The sequence below is a fragment of the Tupaia chinensis genome, unplaced genomic scaffold (assembly GCF_000334495.1).
Source record: "Tupaia chinensis unplaced genomic scaffold, TupChi_1.0 Scaffold000315_1, whole genome shotgun sequence".
In the NCBI taxonomy this organism is placed as follows: Eukaryota; Metazoa; Chordata; class Mammalia; order Scandentia; family Tupaiidae; genus Tupaia; species Tupaia belangeri.
Genome location: NW_006159808.1, coordinates 2,940,250 through 2,964,262, shown reverse-complemented (window position 1 = coordinate 2,964,262; position 24,013 = coordinate 2,940,250). Strand labels below are relative to the sequence as shown.

At 42.3% G+C, this 24,013-nt stretch overlaps 1 protein-coding gene across 2 annotated transcripts; it reads left to right on the top strand.

The window, feature by feature from the left end:
• Positions 1-4,845: 4,845 nt before the first annotated feature.
• Positions 4,846-23,469, top strand: INTS12 (integrator complex subunit 12). Of its 2 annotated transcripts, none has more exons than XM_014588867.2 (7): positions 4,846-5,098; positions 7,329-7,493; positions 11,202-11,354; positions 13,361-13,548; positions 14,760-14,919; positions 19,161-19,307; positions 22,781-23,469. In XM_014588867.2, exons 2-7 carry the CDS (start codon positions 7,338-7,340, stop codon positions 23,363-23,365), a joined length of 1,389 nt encoding a protein of 462 aa, XP_014444353.1. In that variant the 5' UTR covers positions 4,846-5,098; positions 7,329-7,337; the 3' UTR covers positions 23,366-23,469. The 2 variants fall into 2 exon arrangements, with proteins under 2 accessions (XP_014444353.1, XP_027628725.1); XM_027772924.1 differs by lacking the exon at positions 4,846-5,098 and adding an exon at positions 7,002-7,021.
• Positions 23,470-24,013: the final 544 nt, after the last annotated feature.

Sequence of the window (24,013 nt, the reverse complement as noted above, 5' to 3'; positions counted from 1 at the left end):
CTCCGGGCGGCCCGGACCTCGTTAGAAACTGTCGGCCGCCCTGTGTGCAGTGCCCTCGTCGCGTGTCACCCGCGCCTGGCCAAGGCTGCCCTCATGCAGGCCTTCGGGGTGTCTTGCTTTTATCACAGGATTGGCATTCCCTTCCCAAGTGCCTGCAGTCGCTTTTCAGCCTCTCCACGGTCACTTCCTTGGTGGAATCGGGGCCGTTTGCCTGCCCTGCGTTTCCAGTCGTGTCCCTAAAGTATCAGTGTAATCCGGGGCCCAGAACTCAAAGGAGAAGGGAAACAGCAGCATTGTTGAAAGCGTGTTTATTGGAATTTTTAAAAGCTTGGGAAGATGTGAACGACCGAGTTGTCCCGGCCACCCTCATGCAGTACTCTGCCCCTTGTCCCTGCACGCATGGTTAACTTTGGGTTTGGGGATTGGCAGGTAAGGTGGAAAATCGGACCTAGGGGAAAGTATGTATTCATATTTACATACGAATTGCCAGTTTAGGTTGGAGATCAGTGGAACCCTAGAAAGGGACATTTAAACAAAAACCTAGTTAATTATTCAGTAAGCACTGTTGAGCACCTGTTCCAAGCGCTGGGGAATCAACAGTGAGCAAAACAAGCGCCTGCCCTAGGGGGGTTTCAGTCTCCTGGGACTAACGCAGGTAAACCTGGGAAAGATTGGGAAGAGTATCCTGTGGGAACTTGATACAAGGCCTCAATCATGAATGAGGTGATTTTTGTTTTTGCTTTGTTTTTGCTTTTTGGAGGGATTTTTAGAGAGATGGGGTAGATTTGAGGGGCTATGTGTATGTGTGCACTTTTTGTTGGAGAGACTTCTGAAATGGTAACAGTTGTGTAGGAGAGACAAGACCATTACACTTTATTTTCATCCCTTAATTCAGGAATTCTATAGTTATTATTTTGTGGAACTTTGCAAATAGAGAGAGAGAGGCAAAAAGCTACATACTGACTTTCCCTTTCAAGTATTTAGAGCTTTATAGGGACACGAATGTGTCAAAAGAGAACATGTTCACGGTAGAAAGTTCCAGTGCCATGAAAAAGCACCATGAGGTACCCCAGGAGGGAGACATTACTACTAAGATTGGGCAGAGGGGGCACTCCAGTCAGTAGAGTCCTCAGGAGAGGTAGTATTTGCCCTGGGCCGCGAGAGGATCTGGAAATACCAAGATGGGCAAAGTGCTTTTTAGAGAAAAAAAAAGGCTGTGCTCTAAGGAAGATCTGCAGTTGAAGAATGCTTCTGTGCGAGTTAATAAATTCTTGCTAGTCCAAGAATTTTTGGACTTCATCTTGAAGGTGGTAGAAAGCCTTAATTCTTCAGCAAGAAAATAAAAAAAGAAAATGAAAAGGAAGAAAACGGTGTTCCAGGAAAATTAATATGGCAGCGGGAATAGCAGTAGATTTGTTATGGTTCAGTAAGCTCCTGGAGACCCGAATTTAGTACTGGCAGCAGAAGTGAAAACGTGGTCAGGTGCCAGGAGAGGCCTGCTGATGGCTGGGATGCAGGAGCAGGGAAGCACTTAGTGGGGGCAGAGTACACCTGATAACAGAGTGTGTCCCTTACTGAAAGGAAGTGCCGAACACGGAGCTTTTGGGGGACTCGTCATAATCTCAGTGTTACTTAGAGCTGACTTTGGGGTACCATCAGGCCATTGAAAACGTGGGATTAGAATGGAAAAGAGACGGCAGCGGGGGTAAAACGTACCCACTTACCTGCCTAGAGCTGAGAGTTGGAAACATGGTATGTATAAGATTCCCGAGGGCGAAGTTGGTAACTGCACCAAAGAAGGCAGCCGAGGGTACCTGGGCAATACCAGCGACGGGGACGAGCCGGGAAGCCAGAGGAGCAGGGAGGCAGAGAGGAGGGAAGCCAGGAAAGTCGAGTATGACAGGACTCGGGGAAGCTTTACGAGAGGAAGCCGGTATGACTTCGGTTGGCCAGATTTACTGGTGCCCACTGCCCCGCCAGCACACCACCGGACACAGGAGTGACAGCAGGAGGTAAAACCAACCCAGTTCCTGGTCCATTCTAATGAGAAAGACAGATACTGTGTATAACATGAACAGTGATGCATATTACGAATCAGTCCAGAATGTTCTCAGGGCATTTGATGGTGAGACTTCTAATTGTATTGACTGCAGAAAAGACAGACTTGGAGGACGACTGAGATGGCGCTGGGGTTGGGTGCTCCAGCCATGTGCTGTGTAAACGAGGTGCCGAAGGACTCGAGGTAGTTATGCGGCGGTCAGGGAGAGGACAGTAGCCAGGGTACGAGGTGACACTTACACACATGGTGGGTGCCCTCGTAATGCTTTGCCTGTGTCCCTAGGTCAGGAAGGATGGTAGAGACCTTGTAGAGAGCTTATTCCTTGACCTTGGACTGTGAGAAATGATAAAAGTATTTTAAACAGGTGGGTACAACTTGGGCAGGACTACAGTGGCTGTAGGAGACCAGTCATTCTATGGCAGCGGGCCAGGTGGTAGGTGATTTTAGGTTGGTCTAGGCTGGGTGTGGCGTGGATTGAAAAGGTAAATGGGTTTGAGATTATTTTTTTCCTTTGGAGAGATTCTCCTTTGGAGGATGGGTGTGCTCACTGGGGAGACAGACACAGAGACAGAAAGTGAGAAATCACCCCCCAGGGGGTGTGGCCACACGCTATCCCTTCTCCTCCATTATCCTCTTGGGATTTTGGGCACGCACGCACATGTGCTCGGCATGAGTTTTACACTATCAGGTTTGGGACTCTAACGGGGCAGTTACCTGAGAGTCCAGCAACGTAACCGTTATGCCATCTGCTGGTTCCAAGAGTTTGAGATGTATTTAAGAAGTTTGGCAACTGAACTGGGGACAAGAGCTGAAGAAACGGGACAGTTAAAGCTGATTTCCAGGCGGCTGGCTGGAGGAAGGGAGTAAATATTTTGGAAGAGGGAGTACTGGAGAAAGCTGGCTGGGAGAACAGGGTGACCCTGTCAGGGCACGTTCATAGGAGGCACCCGTGGGATGCCCAGTCAGGATGGCAGTTCCATCTCAAGAGAGAGGCATGTGCTGGAGAGGACGATTATAATCACTGGCAGAAAACCGGAGATCCGATCGTGTGTGATGGTAGTTCACACATGGACTACCCAGAGTGGGTCAGCGTTGCCTGGGCCCTGGCCCCAGGATTTTTCCTTCAGTAGGTCTGCAGTTTGCATTTCTGACAAGTCCCGGGGGATACCTATGCAGCTGAAAAAGAGAACACATTTTGGGAAAAAGAATAAGTCAAGAAGAAGATAGGAGGATCCTCTAAGGAAGGCTGGGAAAGTGGTATTTATCATGTTCACGTAAGATTGGAATGCCTTTGGTGAGAGCATTTTCACAGAATGGTGGGACAAAGACCAAATTGCTGCGGAGACAGACGAAATGCAGAAAAAGAATACGGAAAGCAGATGACTTTCTGAAGAAGATCTGTTGTAGAAGGGAGAGGAGGTGACACTGGTGACTCCGAGGACACCAGCTGCTCACATTGCCTCGGCTGGCTCGGAGTGTGGATGCCGCCGGGGGAGATGGCGGCGGGGCCCAAGTCCAGGAAGTTGTGAAACTAGCGCTGTGGGACAGGGGATCAGAGCTAGAAGAGAGCACTGAGGGTGGACCAGGGCACGACAGATGAAAGGGAAGTAAATGATGCGGGGCATCGAGAAGGTTGCGGAGAGGTGCCACAGGTAGTTTCTCCCGACCACAGGGTCCTCTTCCATCGGCAACACCACTGCCACGTCCCCAGGTCGGTAACAGTTTTAAAGTGGTAAATATTAATTTTCTCCAATTATTCTTTTTTTTTTAAAAAAAAAGGAATACCTAGTTTTTAAAATTAAACCTACATTTAATGTATTACATTTTCTTCATGTATACTTTTTTTCATCTACACACGTAAACACACACACCAAAGATTGGAATGCCTTTGGTGAGAGCATTTTCACAGAATGGTGGGACAAAGACCAAATTGCTGCGGAGACAGACGAAATGCAGAAAAAGAATACGGAAAGCAGATGACTTTCTGAAGAAGATCTGTTGTAGAAGGGAGAGGAGGTGACACTGGTGACTCCGAGGACACCAGCTGCTCACATTGCCTCGGCTGGCTCGGAGTGTGGATGCCGCCGGGGGAGATGGCGGCGGGGCCCAAGTCCAGGAAGTTGTGAAACTAGCGCTGTGGGACAGGGGATCAGAGCTAGAAGAGAGCACTGAGGGTGGACCAGGGCACGACAGATGAAAGGGAAGTAAATGATGCGGGGCATCGAGAAGGTTGCGGAGAGGTGCCACAGGTAGTTTCTCCCGACCACAGGGTCCTCTTCCATCGGCAACACCACTGCCACGTCCCCAGGTCGGTAACAGTTTTAAAGTGGTAAATATTAATTTTCTCCAATTATTCTTTTTTTTAAAAAAGGAATACCTAGTTTTTAAAATTAAACCTACATTTAATGTATTACATTTTCTTCATGTATACTTTTTTTCATCTACACACGTACACACACACACCAAGGTCTTCTAAAAGTTCATGGAAAATGTGCATTACATAAAACCTGTGTATGGGTTTAAAAAATGTTTTAATAATTATTTAACTTTATTTTATTTATTTATTTTAATTTGACCAGAGAGGGACAGAGCGAGAGAGAGAGAAAGTGAGACAGCAAGCCGCCAGGTCCTAAATTCGAACCATGGTTGGCCATGTGTGAATCCAGTACTCTTAACCACCATGCCACCTGCTGGTCCTGGGTTTAAAAATTTTTTGCACCGAAACATACTCGTGCTTCAATTCCATTTTTTTCTGTGAGCGTTGTGAAGCTCACTGTCCCACACATGTGTGCACACACAGACTTTGTTTTCTAGAACTCTACAAGAAGAATGAGGACTCTTACAGTCTACAGTGTTTTGACCATGGGTTTGGAATATACAGGGGATGAATTGTATGGAAGTAACATGATTTGGTGTCACTCCAGGAAAATGTTTAAGTAGTAAAAGAGAGAGATTGACGATGTCCCACCACAGTTGCCGACTTCTTCAGGACTTCAGCAGAAGGATAGCAAACTTCTTTCACCTTCTGTGCCCTTACCGGTAAGAAAGGAGAAGTAGCGGAAACCAGGGCAGGCAGTAGAAAAGGGGAGTGAACCCGAAGCAGAAAGCTAGAATGTGGAAGATAAGGCCCATAGATGCTTATGTTTTAGGCTCAACTTTCAAGTGACGGTTTTCTAGCATGCCAGGAGTCTGCTTTCGGTTTGAGGGAAAGAATTTAGGTGAGAAAATGCCAGTGAGAAAGCGGAGAGGACGAGAAATCGGAAGCCTTTATGTATCCAAAGAGCAGGTGGAGTGGGCACTAAAAAATGAAAGAAGAGGGACCGCAGGTGGTATAGCAGTTATGTCACTGACGCCCACATGGCCAACCATGGTTTGAGTCCTGGACCTGGTGGCTTGAAAATCACACCAGGTGCTGGGACCAGCAGTTAGCGTAATGGCTTTGTTGCTGGAGTCCCACATAGTCGACCACGGTTCGAGTCCCAGACCCGGTGGCTTAAACTCACACTGGGCGCATGTGCATGTGTGTCCAAGATCCTGAGAGGAGAATGGAGAAGGGATTGCAGCATGGCCATCCTCCCTGGGGGGCGATGTCTTGCTTTCTGTGTCTCTGTGGCGACCAATGCACCCATGTGCACACGTTCCCAAGACCCCAGGAGGAGAGTGGAGAAGGGATTGCAGCGTGGCCATTCCCCAGGGGCCATTTCTCACTTTCCCTTTCACTGTGACTGTTTCTCTGTCCAGCAAACATACACTCCCTATTATTCCCATTTTACTAATAAACAAAGGGTAGATGCAATAAAGCCACTGGTTCTTTGGTTTCTTCAATACAATAGTTTTGAGATTGTCAGATCGATAGCTAATACCCTCTCAGGGACTTAAAAAAAAAGCCCAGGGGGTTGCTGGTGTGTGTGTGTGTGTGTGTGTGTATGTGTGTGCTTGTGTGTTTCCTTTCAAACTTGAGAGGAATCAGGAGAGAAGTAGGCAGGAAGGAACAAACAAAATCCATTTTCAGGCTGTGCTTTCATATGCCAGGATTCTACCTCCAGCAGGTTTTAATGACGTTATGAACCTCTGAAAGTGGGAGATTACTGAGAGATTTCGGGCAGATCCTTAACTGCAGCAGTGCAAGTGTGTTGCATTGTTACAATATTAACCTTGGGGATAGAAGAGGATTTCAGGCCATAGTATATTGATCAAAGGATTGAGCACAAATAATACATTTTCATTTAATAATTCCTTGCCTGGAGAGGTGTTTGAAAAAGTGACAGCAGAAGTAGAACCACTTGATATCATTGGTATTAACGGAAAACAAAACTTTTTAATGTGGAATTTCATAATCCTTTGATGTACATTTTTTCCATCCTGGCTGTGTTTAAGCTCCTTAAGGTAGAGAGCAGTATAGCCCTGTGGCACGGATGGGTGGGTGGGTGGATGATCTACATGTGACCTTGTAATGTTATCATGTGTTTTCTGAGACACTCAAGATTGAGGCAGAGAAATGAAAAAAGCAAAAGGAAAAAAAAAAAAGAGAGAGTTGAGGTAAAAGCAGCTGCCGTGACCTCTGTGGTCCTCACTTCCCCTTTTATCATAGTCCTCCTATGACGGTTACACACGCACAGACACGCACACAGTGTTTTTGTAATGGAAAAAGATTCGAGAGAAGGACTTTTGATACATAGTAAATCTGACCTAAATATGTGAAGTTCCTGTATACAGAAACACTTAAATATATCTCTTATTTTTTTAGGTTTTTTTTTTTTTCCCCCCCACAGGGCATTGCCAGAGAAGAGGTAGAGAGTGAGAAAGTGAGAAATCACCCCCTAAGGAAGATGGCCATGCCACAGTCCCTTTTACTCCATTCTGCTCTTGGGATTTTGGACAAGCAGGCACACGCACCCGGATCCAGGACTCAGACTGCGGTTGGCCATGTGGGAGTCCAGTGCATCAATCAGCTGACCCTAAGTATATCTTCTAATTAGTACTGAGGGGGTGTGAGGCAGGGAGGAGCTTATCAGGATTTCAAACTCTGACATGGATCTGGACATACAGAAAACTGGTAACACAGCTTTTTTTTCCCCCAGGAAGGAGAAAACTAGATGATGCCAGTTAAATAAAAAGGAAATTTACTATTATCTATAATAAAATTATGGTCTTTTTAAATTTTGTAGCATGTGTACAGTATTATCTATTATAAACCTAAGAACAAAACAGAAAACTTTGGCATGAATAATTGCTTATTATCTCTAAGTTTCTTCTTCTTCTCCTTCAGGTGTTTGCAATGGCTGCTACTGTGAACCTGGAGCTTGATCCCATTTTTCTGAAAGCACTGGGTTTCTTACATTCAAAGAGTAAAGATTCTGCTGAAAAACTGAAGGCACTTCTTGATGAATCTTTGGCTCGGGGCGTTGATTCAAGTTACCGGCCATCTCAAAAGGTACCCACTTGAGTAAAAAGGTTGGAGAGAATTTCCTTATTCCTGTGGTAGTACGATGATACTATTTAGACCATCTCAAGACAGTCCCTGCAGAAGCAATCTCCTTGTGGCACAAATAAGTTCTTTCTTCTTTTTTTTTCCTCTCAAGCTTTCCGAGAACAACTGCACCACGTAGAGAAGCTAGCTGGCTGCGCGGTTATTCTGCTGCATTGCTACCTGTCTGTAGAAAACCCATGTTTAGCTGGAGGAATGGCTACATCGCCAGACTCCCACATAGTCGACCGCGGTTCCAGTCCCAGACCCAGTGGCTTAAACTCACGCCAGGCATGTGTGCATGTGTGCCCAAGCTTCCAAGAGAAGAAAGGAGGAGAAGGGACTGCGGCGTGGCCATCCCCCCGGGGGGGTGATTTCTCGCTTTCTGTCTCTCTGCCTGTCTTTCTGGCAAGCACACACTCCCTGTAGCAAAAAACCTTTCCAAAAAGAGAAAAAGAACACCCCATGTTTACAGCTTACTTCAGTGTCCAATGTTAATGTTTTAAGGGAGAAAAATACAGAAGTAAGAGAACAGGGATTTTTCAGTAGAATAAATTGTGTATGGGTAGCATCATTTCAGAGAAAAGGTATGGATGGACTCCAGATTGTGCGTCTGATCTTGACAGTAACAAAGTGGTCAGTGGCAGCGTTGTGTGAAGAGAATACAGATTTCGGAGCCAGAAGAACAGTTTAAATCCCAGTCTACCTCTTACAGTTGAGCAATGTTGATAAGTACCATCTCGAATGTTGACTGTGCCCCAGTCACTTTTCTGAGTGGTTTGCATGCTAGGTGTCATTTCCTTTCCTTATTATACATGAAGAAACCAAAGAACCAGTGGCTTTATTGCATCCACCCTTTGTTTATTAGTAAAATGGGAATGATAGGAATGACTCTGTAGAGTAGTGAAAATTAAAAGAGAGCAATTAGTTAATTTGTAAGTCACCCCGTGTAATATCCACCTGGTACATAATAGGTTCGTGGTGATTGGCAGGGTTTATTATGTTCTCTCACACCTGCTAAGACATTCTTTTACGCTCATCTGCAGCTCTGGGCCTGATACTCCAAGTCACCTAGCTTCCAAATGGGAAGGAGCCCTGTGTGACTGGCCTGTGTCTGGTCAGCGCATGGGCCCAGGCTCTGAGCCCATGTGGGCACAGCCTGTTTTTCAATACTAGCTCTAGTATGTTCAAGCCTTTCATTGTATTTTCAATCGTAGACCCTTTGTGACCTAATTTCTACCACCCGTTGTCATTCTGGTGTGATTCCAGTGTCCAGATTAAAACACCTCTTAACAAAATACACTGTTAAATTCACTCTGCTCTAGATGCTGGTATTGTCAAGTAGGAAGAGCTTATTATTAAAGAAAAAGCGATATGAGATTCTAAAATGGAAGTTCATCTGTTAGAGTACATGGAAAATCTATTGTGGTTAAAAAAGCTACTACCCTTAAGTTTGTATTTTAATGTTTATTATTATTATTTTTTTTAATTTGACCAGAGAGAGACAGAGCAACGGCGGTGGGGAGTGAGAAAGAAGGCTGCCTGGTCCAGGACTCCAGCCACAGCCAGCATGTGGGAGTCTGACGCCTTTAGCCACCACACCACCTACTAGCCCCATGCCCTCAAGTTTCTAACTAGAATTTACTCTTCTTGGTCAGTGTACAGGAAATAGACATAAGATTTAAACGCACAGGTTCATTTAAATTTAGGCTTCCATGAGAAGAGAGATCGATGCCAGTATTTCCCAAACTTCAGTAAAAATTGTTTAGAGGCAGTGGTAGAGCTGCAAACGGCGCTAGTTCTGCAAGCGTAATCCTAACGGGACTATCGTGATATTGCATTGACATTGATGAGTTAGGTAAATTGAAATAATGAGCTTGGGGGACCAGCAGTTGGCGTAATGGCTATGTCGCTGGACTCCCACGTAGTCGACCACGGTTGAAGTCCGAGACCCAATGACTTAAACTCATGCTGGGCGCGTGTGCGTCTGTGCCCAAGAGCCTGAGGGGAGAATGGAGGAGAAGGGATTGCAGTGTGGCCATCCCCCCTTGGGGGGTGATTTCTCGCTTTCTGTCTTCTGTCTCTCTATCTTTCTGGTAAGCACACAGTGCCCTATAGCAAAAAAAAAAAAACTCTCAAAAGTAAAATGAAATAATTAAAAAAAAAAGAACCAAAGAGTAAAAGTAGTTTAGGTTTTGTGAACAAGATGGTTTCTGTTGCTACTATGTAATTCGGTCATGGTAGCAGGAAAGCAGCCTCCGTGACACTTGAAGAGTGGCTGTGGCCGTGTCAGTAAAACCGTGCAGGCAGTCTGGCCACGTGTGGGCCGCAGATGTCGGTTCGCTGCCCCACAGTCTGAACGATCAGCACAGTCCCCGCCCTCGTCCCTTCCTTCCTCTTCCTCTCAAGAGGTAATCACTATTCTGAAGTCGAGGTGTATCATTCCCATTTATATTCTGTACTGTTATTGTCTATTCTTATACTAATGTACTCTGCCCTTGTAGCTTTATTCAGAATGGTGAAAAAATCCCTTCCTTTTCGGGGAAGAGAGATGATTCCATGGAGCTGCAATACACACAAACTTCTGCCCCAGTGACAGCAGTAAACCGCCAGTCTCCCTGTCCGCAAACCTGTGAGAGCAGGAATTCCAAGTATACAACAGAGTGAAAAGACAAGCTAGAAACTGAGAGGAGAGTGTGGCAGATTGTTATATCTGACCAAGACCTGTGCCCAGATTGATGAAGCGCTCTTAACCTCAATAATAAGACCAATTGCACCATTTTTTTTAAACAAGCAAAGCTTTTCACTCATTCCCAGAGAAGATACATGTGGCAAGTGCTCAGCCTCGTGAGCTTTAGGGAGATGTGAATCCTCAGTGAGTTGCCACTATGTTCCTGTTATGGCTAGAACGTCTAGACTGAAAAAGATTAGCCGTACCAGCTGCAGCTCCCACACCCTCGGTGGAGGTGTGTCCCCGCGGAATACGGTTTGGCAGCTTCTTCAAAAACTGAGCATCCACCTAACATATAAGCCAGGCACCCACCTACATGTGTTGTAGACACACGGCAGTGTGTCCATGCTTGGACGTGGGGGTGCATAGCAGCTTTATCTGTAAAGCCCCCAACTGCACACAGCCCACGTGCCCTCCGGTAGGGGCATGAAGAAACGATTGTGGGATCCATCCATCAAATGTTACTCAGTAATGAGGAAAGCACTGTTGATAGACTCAACAACAGATGGATCTCAAAATAAATATGCTGAGTAAAAGAATCTAGACAGAAAAAAATAAAGTACATTTCATTCACATAAGTATCTGAGAAATGCAAACTTATCTACGATTACAGAATGCAGATCAACAGCTGCCTGAGAACAGGGTCTAGTTTGTCTGAAGAGAATATAATTACAAGGGGATTTTAGGGAAAATAGGTAACATTTTGATTGCAGTAGTGATGTCATGGGTGTATACATATGTCAAAGCTTCACATTTTATGCTTTAAATAGGTGTAGTTTGTATATCAGTTATTCTCAGTAAAGCTATTAAAGAAAATAGTGTTTCATTGGTCATAAGATAATACCTTAATTTTTAACTGAAAATTGTTTGGATTTGTGATTTATTTTCTATGATGTATTAGTCCGAATATTCAACTACTGGCTTCTTTTCATTTCACCTTTTAGGATGTGGAGCCACCTAAAATTTCGGGCACAAAACCTACTTCCATTAAGCCAGAACCCAAGACGTCATCCAGTCTTCCTCCTGGCAACAGTAATGGCAAGGTCCTTACAACTGAGAAGGTAAAGAAGGAAGCTGAGAAAAGACCTGCTGATAAAGTAAGATCTTATTTCAGTCTAGTTTTTTGGGTTTTTTTTTTAAGTAATCATTTGTTCCATAGGCAGGATGGAACAGTGTTTATGATTGTACACACAGTGGTCGTGTTCCTACCTGGAAAAGACCTGCTGATAAAGTAAGATCTTATTTCAGTCTAGTTTTTTTGGGTTTTTTTTTTAAGTAATCATTTGTTCCATAGGCAGGATGGAACAGTGTTTATGGTTGTACACACAGTGGTCGTGTTCCTACCTGTGCTCACTGTCAGATGAAAGCAGTAAGCTTGAGACATGACTACAGATGCTGACTTTTTAAAAACTGAGTGAAATTTAGAAATATTTTTAAAAACTATTTCCTGAAGGTCCTCGTCAACAAATATTTGAGCCCTAAGGAATTTTAATGGAAAATTTAATTCATAGCTCAGAGATCCTAGATGGAATAATTATTGAAAAGAAAGCATAAAGAGTAATGATGTAATTGACTGAACATAGACTTGTTACAGAAAGGCCTGTACCTTCGTGGGGCCACAGATAATTCTGGGATTACCTATTTTTGGATAATTTATGCAAATACTAATTAAGAGTTTAGCAATTAATAAAAAATACATTAAAAGTTATTTATCCTCCCAGGGTGGGGCATGGCTGTTCATAAGCTGTATTATATTTTTTTCTCTGCTTTTAAATTTATATGAATGGTATCATACTGTATATTTAAACATATCCTTTAGTAATTTGCTTTTTCACCATTAAACAGTGTGTTTTTGAATTTACTTATGTTGATGGATGTAAATCTAGATATTTCTTTTCACTACCATATACTAACATTCTCTAAGAAAACCATTTAGCCAGTCCCCACTCATGAACAACGAAGTTATTGCTCCTTTTCTCTCTGTGACAATGGAACCTTAGTGAGCTTCATGATGCGGATCTAGGTGCAGACATGGTAGTGGTTTCTATAGGACATTCACCTAAAAGTGAACACGGTAGCATGTGGACATCATCCACGTTCTAGGCATTGCCAAGTTGCTATCCAGAGTGAGTATACTAACCCTGTGTTCCCATCAACGAAGAGCTGTAAGTTTTCCACATCTTAATCAGACCTTTTCATTTTTGTCAATCTGACAAGCATGTCCATAATAGCTGTATCTTAAACAGAAGAGCCATTATTAGCTTTGAAGAAAATATAGCAATGCATAAAGTCTAGAAGACTGAGAGGTAGCACATTGTTTAGTTCTTTTTAATATATTTTAAATACTAGTAGTTTGTAATTTAAAACATTTAAAATTTTAAATAGCATTATTAGTGTTGTGATTTCTCAGTTCAAGGCATCTTGATGGGAAAAAAATGCTAAGTAAATCCATTGAACTTCTAGAACTCTTTAATAGAAGAATGCAGAAACACTGTATCCTGAACTGTTCTGATTGAATGATTTCTGTATTGCTGGTTCTTTTTAATATGCCAATTATAAATGAGCTGTAATTCTGTAGATCATTAATGCACACTTATCGCTAACAAAATGTACTTGACCATTGCACACTGTCCGTCTTTCTCATTTCTCAGTGATTTAATCTTCGTTCTGCCACGTTTTTGTTTTGTTTTGTTTTGTTTTTTTGAGAGGTTTTTGCTATAGGGCGCGTGCACTCACCAGGCAGACAGAGACAGAGAGACAGAAAGTGAGAAATCACCCCCCAGGGGGTATGGCCATGCCGCAATCCCTTCTCCTCCGTTCTCCTCTCAGGATCTTGGGCACGCGTGCACGCACACGCGCCCGGCGTGAGTTTTTTAAGCCACCGGGTCCGGGACACGAACCGCGGTCGACTACGTGGGAGTCCAGCAACATAGCCATTACGCTAACTGCTGGTTCCCCACCCGGTGTGAGTTTTAAGCCACCGGGTCTGGGACGCGAACAGTGGTCGACTACATGGGAGTCCAGCAACATAGCCATTATGCTAACTGCTGGTTCCCCTGCCATGTTATTTTCATTATTATTTCTGATTGGGTGCTTTCTCTAGATGAAATCAGACCTCACTGAAGGAGCTGATATCCCCAAGAAACCCAGACTGGAGAAGCCAGAGACACGCTCCTCCCCTATCACCGTGCAGACCAGCAAGGACTTAGCTGTGGCTGACCTGTCCAGCTTTGAGGAGACCAGCGCTGACGATTTTGCCATGGAGATGGGATTGGCCTGCGTGGTGTGTAGGTGAGCATTGCCTTGCCTTAGCTTCTTTCATTTCTTTGTAAAATGCAAACAACCCCCTTCTCCTCCACCTATCAAAAGTCAGAGAAATCATTTGGCGTTGTTTATTTTATTTTTATTATTTGGGGTTGGTGAGGAGATACGTAGATTATGTGTTATGAACCACCCATCTAGCAATTAATTTTTTTTTTTCCAGAGGACACATGCACTCACCAGAGAGAGACTGAGCAGGGAAGGGGGAAAGCACCAGCCCGTGGGGGCATGATCATGCCGCAGGCCCTTCTCATCTCTCCATCCTGGCAGGACCTGGAGCGTGTATGCACATGTGCCCACCCCAGTTGTTTTTCAAGCTGCTGGGAACCCACTGGGGTTTCAGCCATGCAGTGGGCCATGTGGGGTCCAGCTCACTTGACCACTAGGCCACAGGGCCAGCCTTTTAGCTTGAGCTTTGCCGACGAGCACTATTTCATTTTCCTGACTGTGGCTTCTTTCATCTGTGTGTTGTAGTGACATTTTTTCATTTGTGAGTTCTACAATGAAAGTGATTATTACATTATCCTTTAATGAGGAAAAGTATGTTAAGCAGATTCAATTATTTTTATATTTTTAAGTCTGTATTACCTTTTTTTCCTGAATTTTTAATAGCACTTATAAAAATAGTTTGACGTCATTTCCTAAAACACCATTGATTTTTTTTTTCCGAAGAGTGATGGAAATGAAATGAATGTAACAAATTATGCTTCTGAATAGGATCATTTCTTAGACTTCATTGTTTTTATATACATTTATTTTTTTCCAGAGTTGCCTGAAGTAGAAAACATTACTTTGACACCTCTCTTAATTCTTATCTATAACTATGAAGGTTTTTGTTTGTTTGTTTTATCTTTTGCTATAGAACATGTGCTCTCCAGAGAGACAGAGAGGGAAAATGAGAAATCACCCCCCCAAGGGGTGACCATGCCACAGTCCCCCTTCTCCTCTCAGGGTTTTGGGCACGCACACACACACGCCCAGCATGTTTTTCAAGCCAGTGGTTCTGGAACTCTAAGCACACAGGCAGCTGTGTGGGATCCATCCATCCTAACCACCCTTACACTGGCTGGCCCCGGTTTTTTTCCCCTTTGAATGTATAAAACTTCACCGAACAACCCTGCAGTTGGCTTTCAGGTTGCTGCATTCAAGAAAGTGTAGTATTTAATGGTATATGTTTTTAGGCAAATGACGGTGACATCTGGGAATCAGTTAGTAGAATGTCAGGAGTGTCATAACCTCTACCACCAAGACTGCCACAAGCCCCAGGTGACAGACAAGGAAGTGAACGACCCTCGCCTAGTGTGGTACTGCGCACGGTGCACCAGGCAGATGAAAAGAATGGTAGGAACCGTGTCTTCCTCTCTCTGTCTTCTGCTTTTGTTGTTGACCTATTCTTTCCAAATAAAAATTCGAGCAATTAAGATACTGAAAAGCTAAATGAGCTGATTACTTAAACGTTCATAGATGGTAGACACATGCAATTCGTGTGTCTGTGCCCCAAGACCAGACCACGTTATATGCATTCTCCTGTTTCACTTTAACATAAACAAGATTAGAGAGCCATAGTACATGGATATTCGGAACTCATACGTCATTGTTCTTATAAGCAGTTAAAAATATTACAAAGCACTGTGGGAGGTAGTGAGACACAAAACCCCAGTGTTTGTTGAGTCTCGGGAAATACAGAAAATGTCTGTTCTTGAGGGAACTTAGACCACTGAGCTCCTTAGTCGGGGCTGAGGCAAGGTCTACGTGTCCTCTCTGTCTCCCCACCAGTGCTTCTCAGCTCCTCAGTCTGTCTTCTCGTTGCCTTCGAGTGACTGTCTCATTTTTCCAAAGTGCTTTCCCTTCTTTCCGATCTCTAACATAACTTTGCCTTTAACAACATCCTGAAACATGTTTTCAGTTTTTATATTGGATAATTATTTCCAGAGTTGCCTAAACTAGAAGACATTACTTTGACACCTTTTTTAACACTGAATCCCTTTGTTTACCCAATTCGTTAATTCCACCTCTCTGAAACATTTGGTATTGGTGACTGCAGCGTAGGGATGGGCCATGCCCATGAGGGCAGTTTTATGTGTCCCACAGTACACGCAGCAGTCGCCAGTGGAAAACGGGGCCGCCTTTTGGACAGCACGGAGTCACTGGTTACTTTCCGCTTCCCTCAACTCTGTCACCAGCAGAGGACAGAGCTCTGAGTGTGCCTTGCTCAGCTTCTGATGGGGTTAGGTGAGGCAGGAGAGGCCGTCAGGCAGAAATACTGTCTGGGGCTTCATTACCATCCACCTTCATCTGCTAAGCTTCAAGGTCAGCTGGCCCTGAGAGTCGAGCTTCTGGACTGGTGGATGTAAAGGAGGGCAGTGGGACCTGAGGGCCACAGTTACAGAGCCGAGTCCACATTCTCACACGTGGTTGTGCTGTCAGCCTATGGTGGCCCTTTCCACTAACGAGAGATATTTTACCACCCATAGCTTTGCAGCATTCTTTTTTTTTTTTTTTATCATCATAATCTTCTTTATAATACATTGGATTACATATAACTTTACAGTGTATATTACATTGCTTTTTCAAAAGGGAATGCCATGCATGTCAGTCAATACAGAGACATTAATCTCCCTGCTTCAACATTCGATATCTTTTCTATGTTTTCCCCAATCAGTATTATTATTATTCTAATTATTTTTTAAAACAGTCAATCGCTATTTCTCATTTTGCTTGTAAAAATACCTTGCCCATCGTGAGGTACTTCTCAGACCAATCCAGTTGAGAATACTATACATGTCATCACCAACAGTTAATAAGCCATATCTGTTTCTCACTCCCAATCATTATTTTTATTATTCTAATTATTTTTATAAAACAGTCAATTGCTATTTCTCGTTTTGCTTGTAAAAATACTTTGCCCATCATGAAATACTTCTCAGACCAATCCAGTTGAGAATACTATACATGTCATCATCAACAGTTAATAACCCCTATCTGTTTCTCACTAACGTCCTGTCTCTCTATTGTTCACTTGCTATCTTTCTCTATCCTCTTCTCTTCACTTACCCCATTCCACACTGTCCTATTCTCATTAAGTACCTTCACTGTTTTTATGTCCTCCGAATTTTTGCTCTCTATTATAGAGTGCGGATAGTCGGTATATATTGAGTGGATACATACCATATCTTTCTTTCATAGCCTGGCTTACTTCACTCAGCAATAGATCCTCCATATCTGACCATTTTCTATCAAATTCCAGGGTCTTGTTATTTTTTATGGCTGAGTAGTATTCCATAGAGTATATATACCACACTTTTCCAATCCATTCATCAGTTTGTGGACATTTAGGTTGGTTCCATGTCTTGGCAATTGTGAATAATGCTGCAATAAACATGGATGTGCAAGCACTTTTCTGACTGAGCGTTCTCCTGTCTTTTGGGTAAATACCCAGAAGTGGGATTGCTGGATCAAATGGTAGTTCTATTTGTAGATCTTTGAGGAACCTCCATATTGTTCTCCACAGTGGTTGAACTAGTTTACATTCCCACCAACAGTGTAGGAGGGTTCCCTTTTCACCACATCCCCGCCAACACTTATCACTTTTTATATTCTTAATCTTTGCCATTCTGACAGGGGTTAGGTGGTATCTCATTGTGGTTTTTATCTGCATCTCCCTTATGATGAGGGATGTTGAGCATTTCCTCATATGCTTTTTGGCTGTTCGTATGTCTTCCTTAGAGAGGTTTTTGTTCAGCTCATTTTCCCATCTTTTAATTGGGTTAATAATTTTTTTTCACATAAGGCACTTGAGTTCCCTATGTATTCTGGTTATCAGTCCCTTGTCTGAGGCATATTTAACAAAAATATTTTCCCATTCTGAGGGTTGTCGGTTCACACTTGTTACTGTGTCCTTTGCTGTGCAGAAACTTCTTAGTCCAATATAGTCTCACTTGTCTATTTTAGGGATTATTGCCTGTACTTTGGGAGTCTTATTTAAGAAGTCTTTGCCTACTCCAATGTCTCCCAGAGTTTCCCCAGCATTTTCCACAAGTAGTTTTATTGTCTGAGGTCTTAGGTTCAGATCTTTGATCCATTTTGAGTTGACTGTTGTTAATGGTGAAAGATGGGGGTTCAGTTTCATCTTTCTGCAGGTGGATACCCAGTTTTTCCAGCACCATTTACTAAAGAGGTTTTCCTTTTCCCAATGGATTGACTGATATCCTTTGTCAAAGATCAATTGGCTGTAAGCTTTGGGGGTTATTTCTGGGGTCTCTATTCTCTTCCATTGGTCCACATGTCTGTTTTTATGCCAATACCATGCTGTTTTGATGACCACAGCTTTATAGTATATCTTGGGATCCGGGAGTGATAATTTGCAGCATTCTTAAAAACATTCTTGGTCTGAGAGTTGCCTTGTAAGTGATGTTTGAAGTGGAAGTATGTAAAGTTGCATGAATTGAAATTTTAAGGATCAAAATTGTGTAATGCAGCACACAGGTAGTGCAAGAAGAGTAAACACGGTGGTCCAAACAGGCCTAAAACAGGCCAGATTCGGGCTTCCAGATACAGACAGACTAGATGAAGAAACAGTGGCTTACTGTGAGCACTTGGCACACGCCAGACGCCGTGCAACTCCTACGTAGTTCGTGATCCATCCTCGTCTCCCGCCTTTGGAATGGATGGCATCACCACATTTTGCAGATGAAGAAAATGAGGCTTTTATAAATGTGTGTGCTTTACTTGAGGTAACATGGCCAGGGAAGTAGTTATCTGAGTTTTAATTCTAGTTCTGTTTGATGCCTCGAACTGTGCCATCCTGTCTATATAGTTACAATTATCTACCTGAAAATAATGAAAGGTGATCAGAGTTTTATAGAGAATTTAGTAAAATGCCCTAGTTATAAAATAAAGGGAAAAAATCAATTACTGATCAAAATATAAATGAAAATGCCTATACAGGAACAATAGGTGCAAATTCTTCTTTGATAACATAGATATTTGTGTTTAAGAGCTTTTTCAAAGGATTTAATGTACCTAGTTCTGCAGTATGGGAAAAGCTCAAAAAGAGTCATTATTTATCAATAAAAGTGTTTATCAATAAAAGTGTTTTCCGCCCCATTCTGTATTTCTAATTATAGAAATGATCTAAGCTACATTTTAACTCACCCTCAGTAACTCAAAGACTTATACCTGGATCGCATGAAGAAAATCCCTAAGCCTTTGACTGATCATAATGAGAAATAAATGTGTTTCATGATAAGTAAAGCCAATTGGTTACATGTAGTTTGTGAATTTCCTTTTCTGAAAAGAGCTCGGTTTGTCTTGTTAAATGGTATTTAACAAACCCTAATTTGCATGATTTCAAAAGCTTAGAACTACCTTTATTGTTCAGAAAGTAATGAAATCTGTGACTTACTGTGATGGTGATCAAAATAATTTGTCCAAGAATCTGTATTTTTCAGTGTAATTGTAATATTTTTAAAATGTTCGATTGTATTTTAATTCAATGACTAGTCCCACCATAGATTTTTTACTATCTTTTTTGTGTGTTTACTTAAGATTTTGTATCTAATTTAATTGTCTGATGTTTACAGGCTCAGAAAACTCAGAAACCACCACAGAAACCAGCTCCTGCCGTTGTGTCTACAGCTCCAGCTGTCAAAGACCCACTAGTTAAGAAGCCAGAAACTAAACTTAAACCAGAAACAGCTTTTCTGGCATTCAAGAGAACAGAAGTCAAGGTACAGTCCACTCACTTTTATCTAAGATTGTACCTTAAATCAGCGGACTACACAGTAGCTACTTGATGAAAAATACGAAGAGACATTTTCTATACTTAAATGGCTAATGTGTTGGAAATTACGATTCTATGACAATTACACAAGGCAGGCAGGCGACAGTTACATCATCGTGTAATCTCTAAATCTGCTGTTTGTATTCTTATCACAAATAGGAACAGTCTGTGGTCATTCCAAAATCATATTCCTTGCCATGCCCACGTGGTTAGATGCTTATTTCTGGTCAGGACTTTGGTTTAAATTCTAAGTACTCTGCTCTTGGTATCAACAGTTTTTCTGCTAGCACTACTTGAATTGACTGACAGAGCTTTTTTCTCCCTAGTTAATGATTGGTGAAGTTTTCTTGTCTTAGTTTTATTTTTCTTTTCCTTTTATTATCAACTTTCATGCTACCTACTTAATACGCTAAGGGACATATTACGTAGTGAGATGATCACCTTTCTTATTCTTCAGTTTGCAACTTTGAAATCATACTACATTATTATTAATATCCTGGCATTTTGATGTCATGGAACAAAATCTTTTTCTAACTGAATTTTATAACAAGAATATTTTTGCTGAGTTGTATATTCCACTTTAAAGCACAGTACTAAAGATGGAAGAAAAAAATATTAGCCTCAAATTCTTGCAGACTGACCATGGAAAATACTAAAGCTATTATCTTGTGTGAGTGGCTATAATTAGACACTCAAGAACCTTAATGTGAAAAAGAACATGATTATTAAGTACTCTGAGGAGGGTACTGATAATTACATTTGCAGATCATTTTTAGGTTAGCAGGTAAAAGTTAATATTGAAGGGATATCCGTAATTGACTGGTCATATAGGAAATTGGTGGATTGCACTAGAAGTAGAAATAACTACTTAAAGTAATTAGATTTTCTAGTTCTGTACTTAATCACTTTTCAGTAGATTTTTAATGACTTGTTTACATCAGAGTTTATTTTTAGGAGTTCTAACATGAAATCATTTTATGGCAAATAAATTAAGACCTTGGCTGTTATGTTTGTTCTGATTAAGAACAATGATAAAAGTAAACAAATTTGTGCTGCAAAAAAAAAGTTCCCATTCATAGAAAGCAAATGGCTTCTCACTAGGATATGGACAAGAAGTTATTTAATAGTTTAAAAAATCTAAGAAATTCGTTTTCTATCCTGAAAAGTCTCCATTTTGCGTTGTCCCTTGCGGGTGTCTGGGTAGTGTTAGAGACCATCTGTTGCCCTATGAAAGCAGCACCCAGCAGTGGCCAGCCATCACAGTCACGCGCCAGGCCGATGGAAGCTGCTTTCTTGCTGCCCTCTGTGTCGGTCTTTCTACTTACTTACTTCAGGTGGGATTTCCTCTCTGAAGTTCGGATAAGATCATTTAGCCACAGGGCAGACAGTTTTGTTTAATAGAAAAGAAAAGACAGGAGCTCTTTCATATCTGAAAACTGGAAGTTGACTGTACTCATGGCCTCTTGCTTTCTTGAGTAACTGTTCCTGTCATGACCAGTGTGCATTCTTACACAAATTTATGACTTACGTGAAGTTGTCCTTTTCTAGGTAATGTCAGGAGATAGGTACGTATGACATTACTGTAAAAATCCTGTCAGTTTTCAGAGTATCTGAACAGAATTTTGGAGTCCTCCTCTTACAAAGATCTCAGCAATTTCGATTACTTTTCACATTGGTTAAAAATATTTATATGCAAGCAGTATTGAAGGTTACCTCGTAAGAGTTAAACATGTTCTACAAACTCTGAAAGAGTTTGGTTCTGAAATATAACTGGATATATTTTGATGCATGACTGCTACCAATTTTAAAATTAGGATGGGGTTAAGGCAGCTGGATCCCACATGGCCAACTGTGTGGTTATGGTGGTTCAAGTCTGGGACCTAGAAGCTCGAAAACCCTCCAGGCACGTGTGTGTGCCCAAAGTCTCAAGAGGAGAATGGAGGAGAAGGAATTGTGGCATGGCCATCCCCTGGGGGTGCCTTCCCACTCCTACCCCTGACCCCCGCATCCCGCCTCTTCTCTGGCGAGTGCATGTACCTTATAGCAAACTTAAAAGAAACAAACAAGCAACAAAAAACCCAGAATGTTAATTTACCAATCTTATCTTTTACCTATGTGTGAATTTAACACGTACGTGAATCTTAAGACTATGAAAGTACAAAGAATGTCAATAAGTTCAATTCAAAATTAATTTGAATGAAGTGCATCTATTTGTGCCTAATGTGAAAGTGAAAACATTTTTCTTGTGTAAGAGCAGTGTGCATTCGTATCGTGGCATTGCGTCACTGACCTTCTGGTTAGCAGAGGAAGTTCAACAGAATTGAAAGTGTCACACCCTAAGAAACACACCAGGGAGTCAGACCTACAGACTGTCACTGTGCAGCAGCCCACTGGGCAGATCCTTTATACAGAAACAGGAATCTCTTGTGCGATAGTCTCAGTGGAATCGTGAACAAATTGTGAAACTGCAATCAGGAGACATTTTCTTTCTAAAATATCGTGTGAGTTGAACACTATGCACATCTGTATATATCTTCAGTGTTGCAGCTATTGCTCCAGATTTGAGGGGAATTTTTTTAAATTGGTTTAGAATTTGCGTATATCTCTTTTCTTTTTCTTCATCTTCATTCAGTCAGTAATTATTGAATAACTTATCTTGGGCATTTTCTCCTGACTATTCTGGGTATAAGCATTTTGTTCATTAACAGTGGATTTGCTTTTTGAAATGATCCACAATTCATTTGGAGTGAAGTCTAAATAATCATATGTTCTACTGAGCTAGATAACACTTTTTTTGGGTAAAATAAATAAATAAATAAATAAATAAATAAATAAAGCACTAAATCTGATTTCTTGATATACCTTGTAAGTGAATCTAAAAGCAATTCCCAAAGAATTCCTTAATGTAGTCTTTTGGAATCATTAGAATAAGAGTCTTAACAATAAAGTGAAGGTGCTAAACTCACACATGGCCAGTCGTGGTTCGAGTTCTAGATCCAGCAGCTTGAAAATCATGCTGGGTGCATGTGCCCGCGTGCCCAGAATCCCAGGAGAAGAATGGATTGCAGTGTAGTCATCTCCCTTGGGGAAGGATTTCTACTTTCCCTGTCACTGTCTCTCCCCCCACCCATCTGGTGAACACACATGCCCTATGGCAAAAAAGGAAACAAAAAGAAAAGAACAAGAACTTATCATCTAAAAAATTTCTGTCTTGGGAATGATAACATCATGGGTAAGATTTGTTCTATGTGTTTTTACAGGTCAACTTCATAAGAGCTGGATTTAGTAATGTGATTTCAACGTCCCAGGTCATTACTTTGGTATAAAAAGTCTAACAGTTAAACGTGTTATGTATTCAGGGATATTACACAGGCGTTGATCATCCTTGGTTCTAATGTAGTATTTAATTTACTTCTTTAGACATCCACCGTGATTTCAGGAAATTCTACCAGCACCAGCGTTTCCTCGGCAGCTACGAGTGGCCTAACTGGATGGGCAGCTTTTGCAGCCAAAACTTCCTCTGCTGGTCCCTCAACAGCAAAATTGAGCTCAGCAGCACAAAACAGCGGTGGGAAACCTGCAGCCTCATCATCTAATCAGAAGCCTGTGGGTCTGACAGGCCTGGCAACATCATCCAAAGGTGGAATCGGTTCCAAAATAGGTTCTGGGAATAGCACTGCGGCCACCGTGCCACTGAAACCGCCTCCACCGCTAACCTTGGGCAAAACGGGCCTCAGTCGCTCAGTTAGCTGTGACAACGTCAGCAAGGTTGGTCTTCCTAGTCCAAGTAGTTTAGTCCCAGGAAGCAGCAGCCAGCTGAGTGGGAACGGAAACAACGGGCCAGCCGGGCCCAGCGGGGGTGCCGCCAGCAAGGCCACCTCAGAGCCGAGCAGCAATCCCTCAGCATCCCTTAAAGGCCCAACCTCCCAGGAATCCCAGCTCAACGCCATGAAGCGACTACAGATGGTCAAGAAGAAAGCCGCCCAGAAGAAACTCAAGAAGTGATGGCCGAGGATGGGTCTTAGGTCACATTGCCTCAGGGTGAAGAGCTTGTTATTAGTACCTGAACTGTGATATACTGTAATTTAATAAAGATCTTTCTAGTCCCATTTCTGTGGCTTCTTTGCTTTAAGTTGCTAAATATGCTTTAGCAAAATTCGGATCCTTTTTCGTTTTAAATATGTCTTTAACACTTTTGTTTAATAATTTCCATTGTATGTGAAAATAATGATTAGAATGACTGAGTTTGAAGATTCAGAAGATTGATAAGTTAAAGGAAAAGCAGTTCGCCTTCTAGCAGAGCCTCAGGAGTTGGTCCTGTCCAGTGAGGGGCTCCAGAGGGGCAGAGACGACCAGCGTGAAGCTCTCTACTGCCCCCAGTGTTCACCCCCCTCATTTCAGCCAGCACTCCCTAGAAATAAATTTCTCACAACCGATCTTGTAACTGTGTTGTATCTTCACCTTTTTTATCACCTCATCAGTTGTTTAGGGAGTGATCTTCTGATAGAACTCTCAAGGCCTTTTCATACAATCCTTTTCTCAGGGTGCCCCCTGTTCCCTACATCACCAATGTAACATAGGCACTTAGTGTATACTCAATAAACACTGAATTTTTCTCATCCTGGTTATGCGTATTCCTGAGAATTCTTGAAA

Bases quoted from the DNA above. Each gene is read 5' to 3' on its own strand.
- INTS12 (XM_014588867.2), top strand. From the start codon at position 7,338: ATGGCTGCTACTGTGAACCTGGAGCTTGATCCCATTTTTCTGAAAGCA. The intron at 11,355-13,360 runs GTAAGATCTTAT...TGCTTTCTCTAG, and splicing joins AGAAAAGACCTGCTGATAAA to ATGAAATCAGACCTCACTGA. The intron at 14,920-19,160 runs GTAGGAACCGTG...TGATGTTTACAG, and splicing joins CCAGGCAGATGAAAAGAATG to GCTCAGAAAACTCAGAAACC.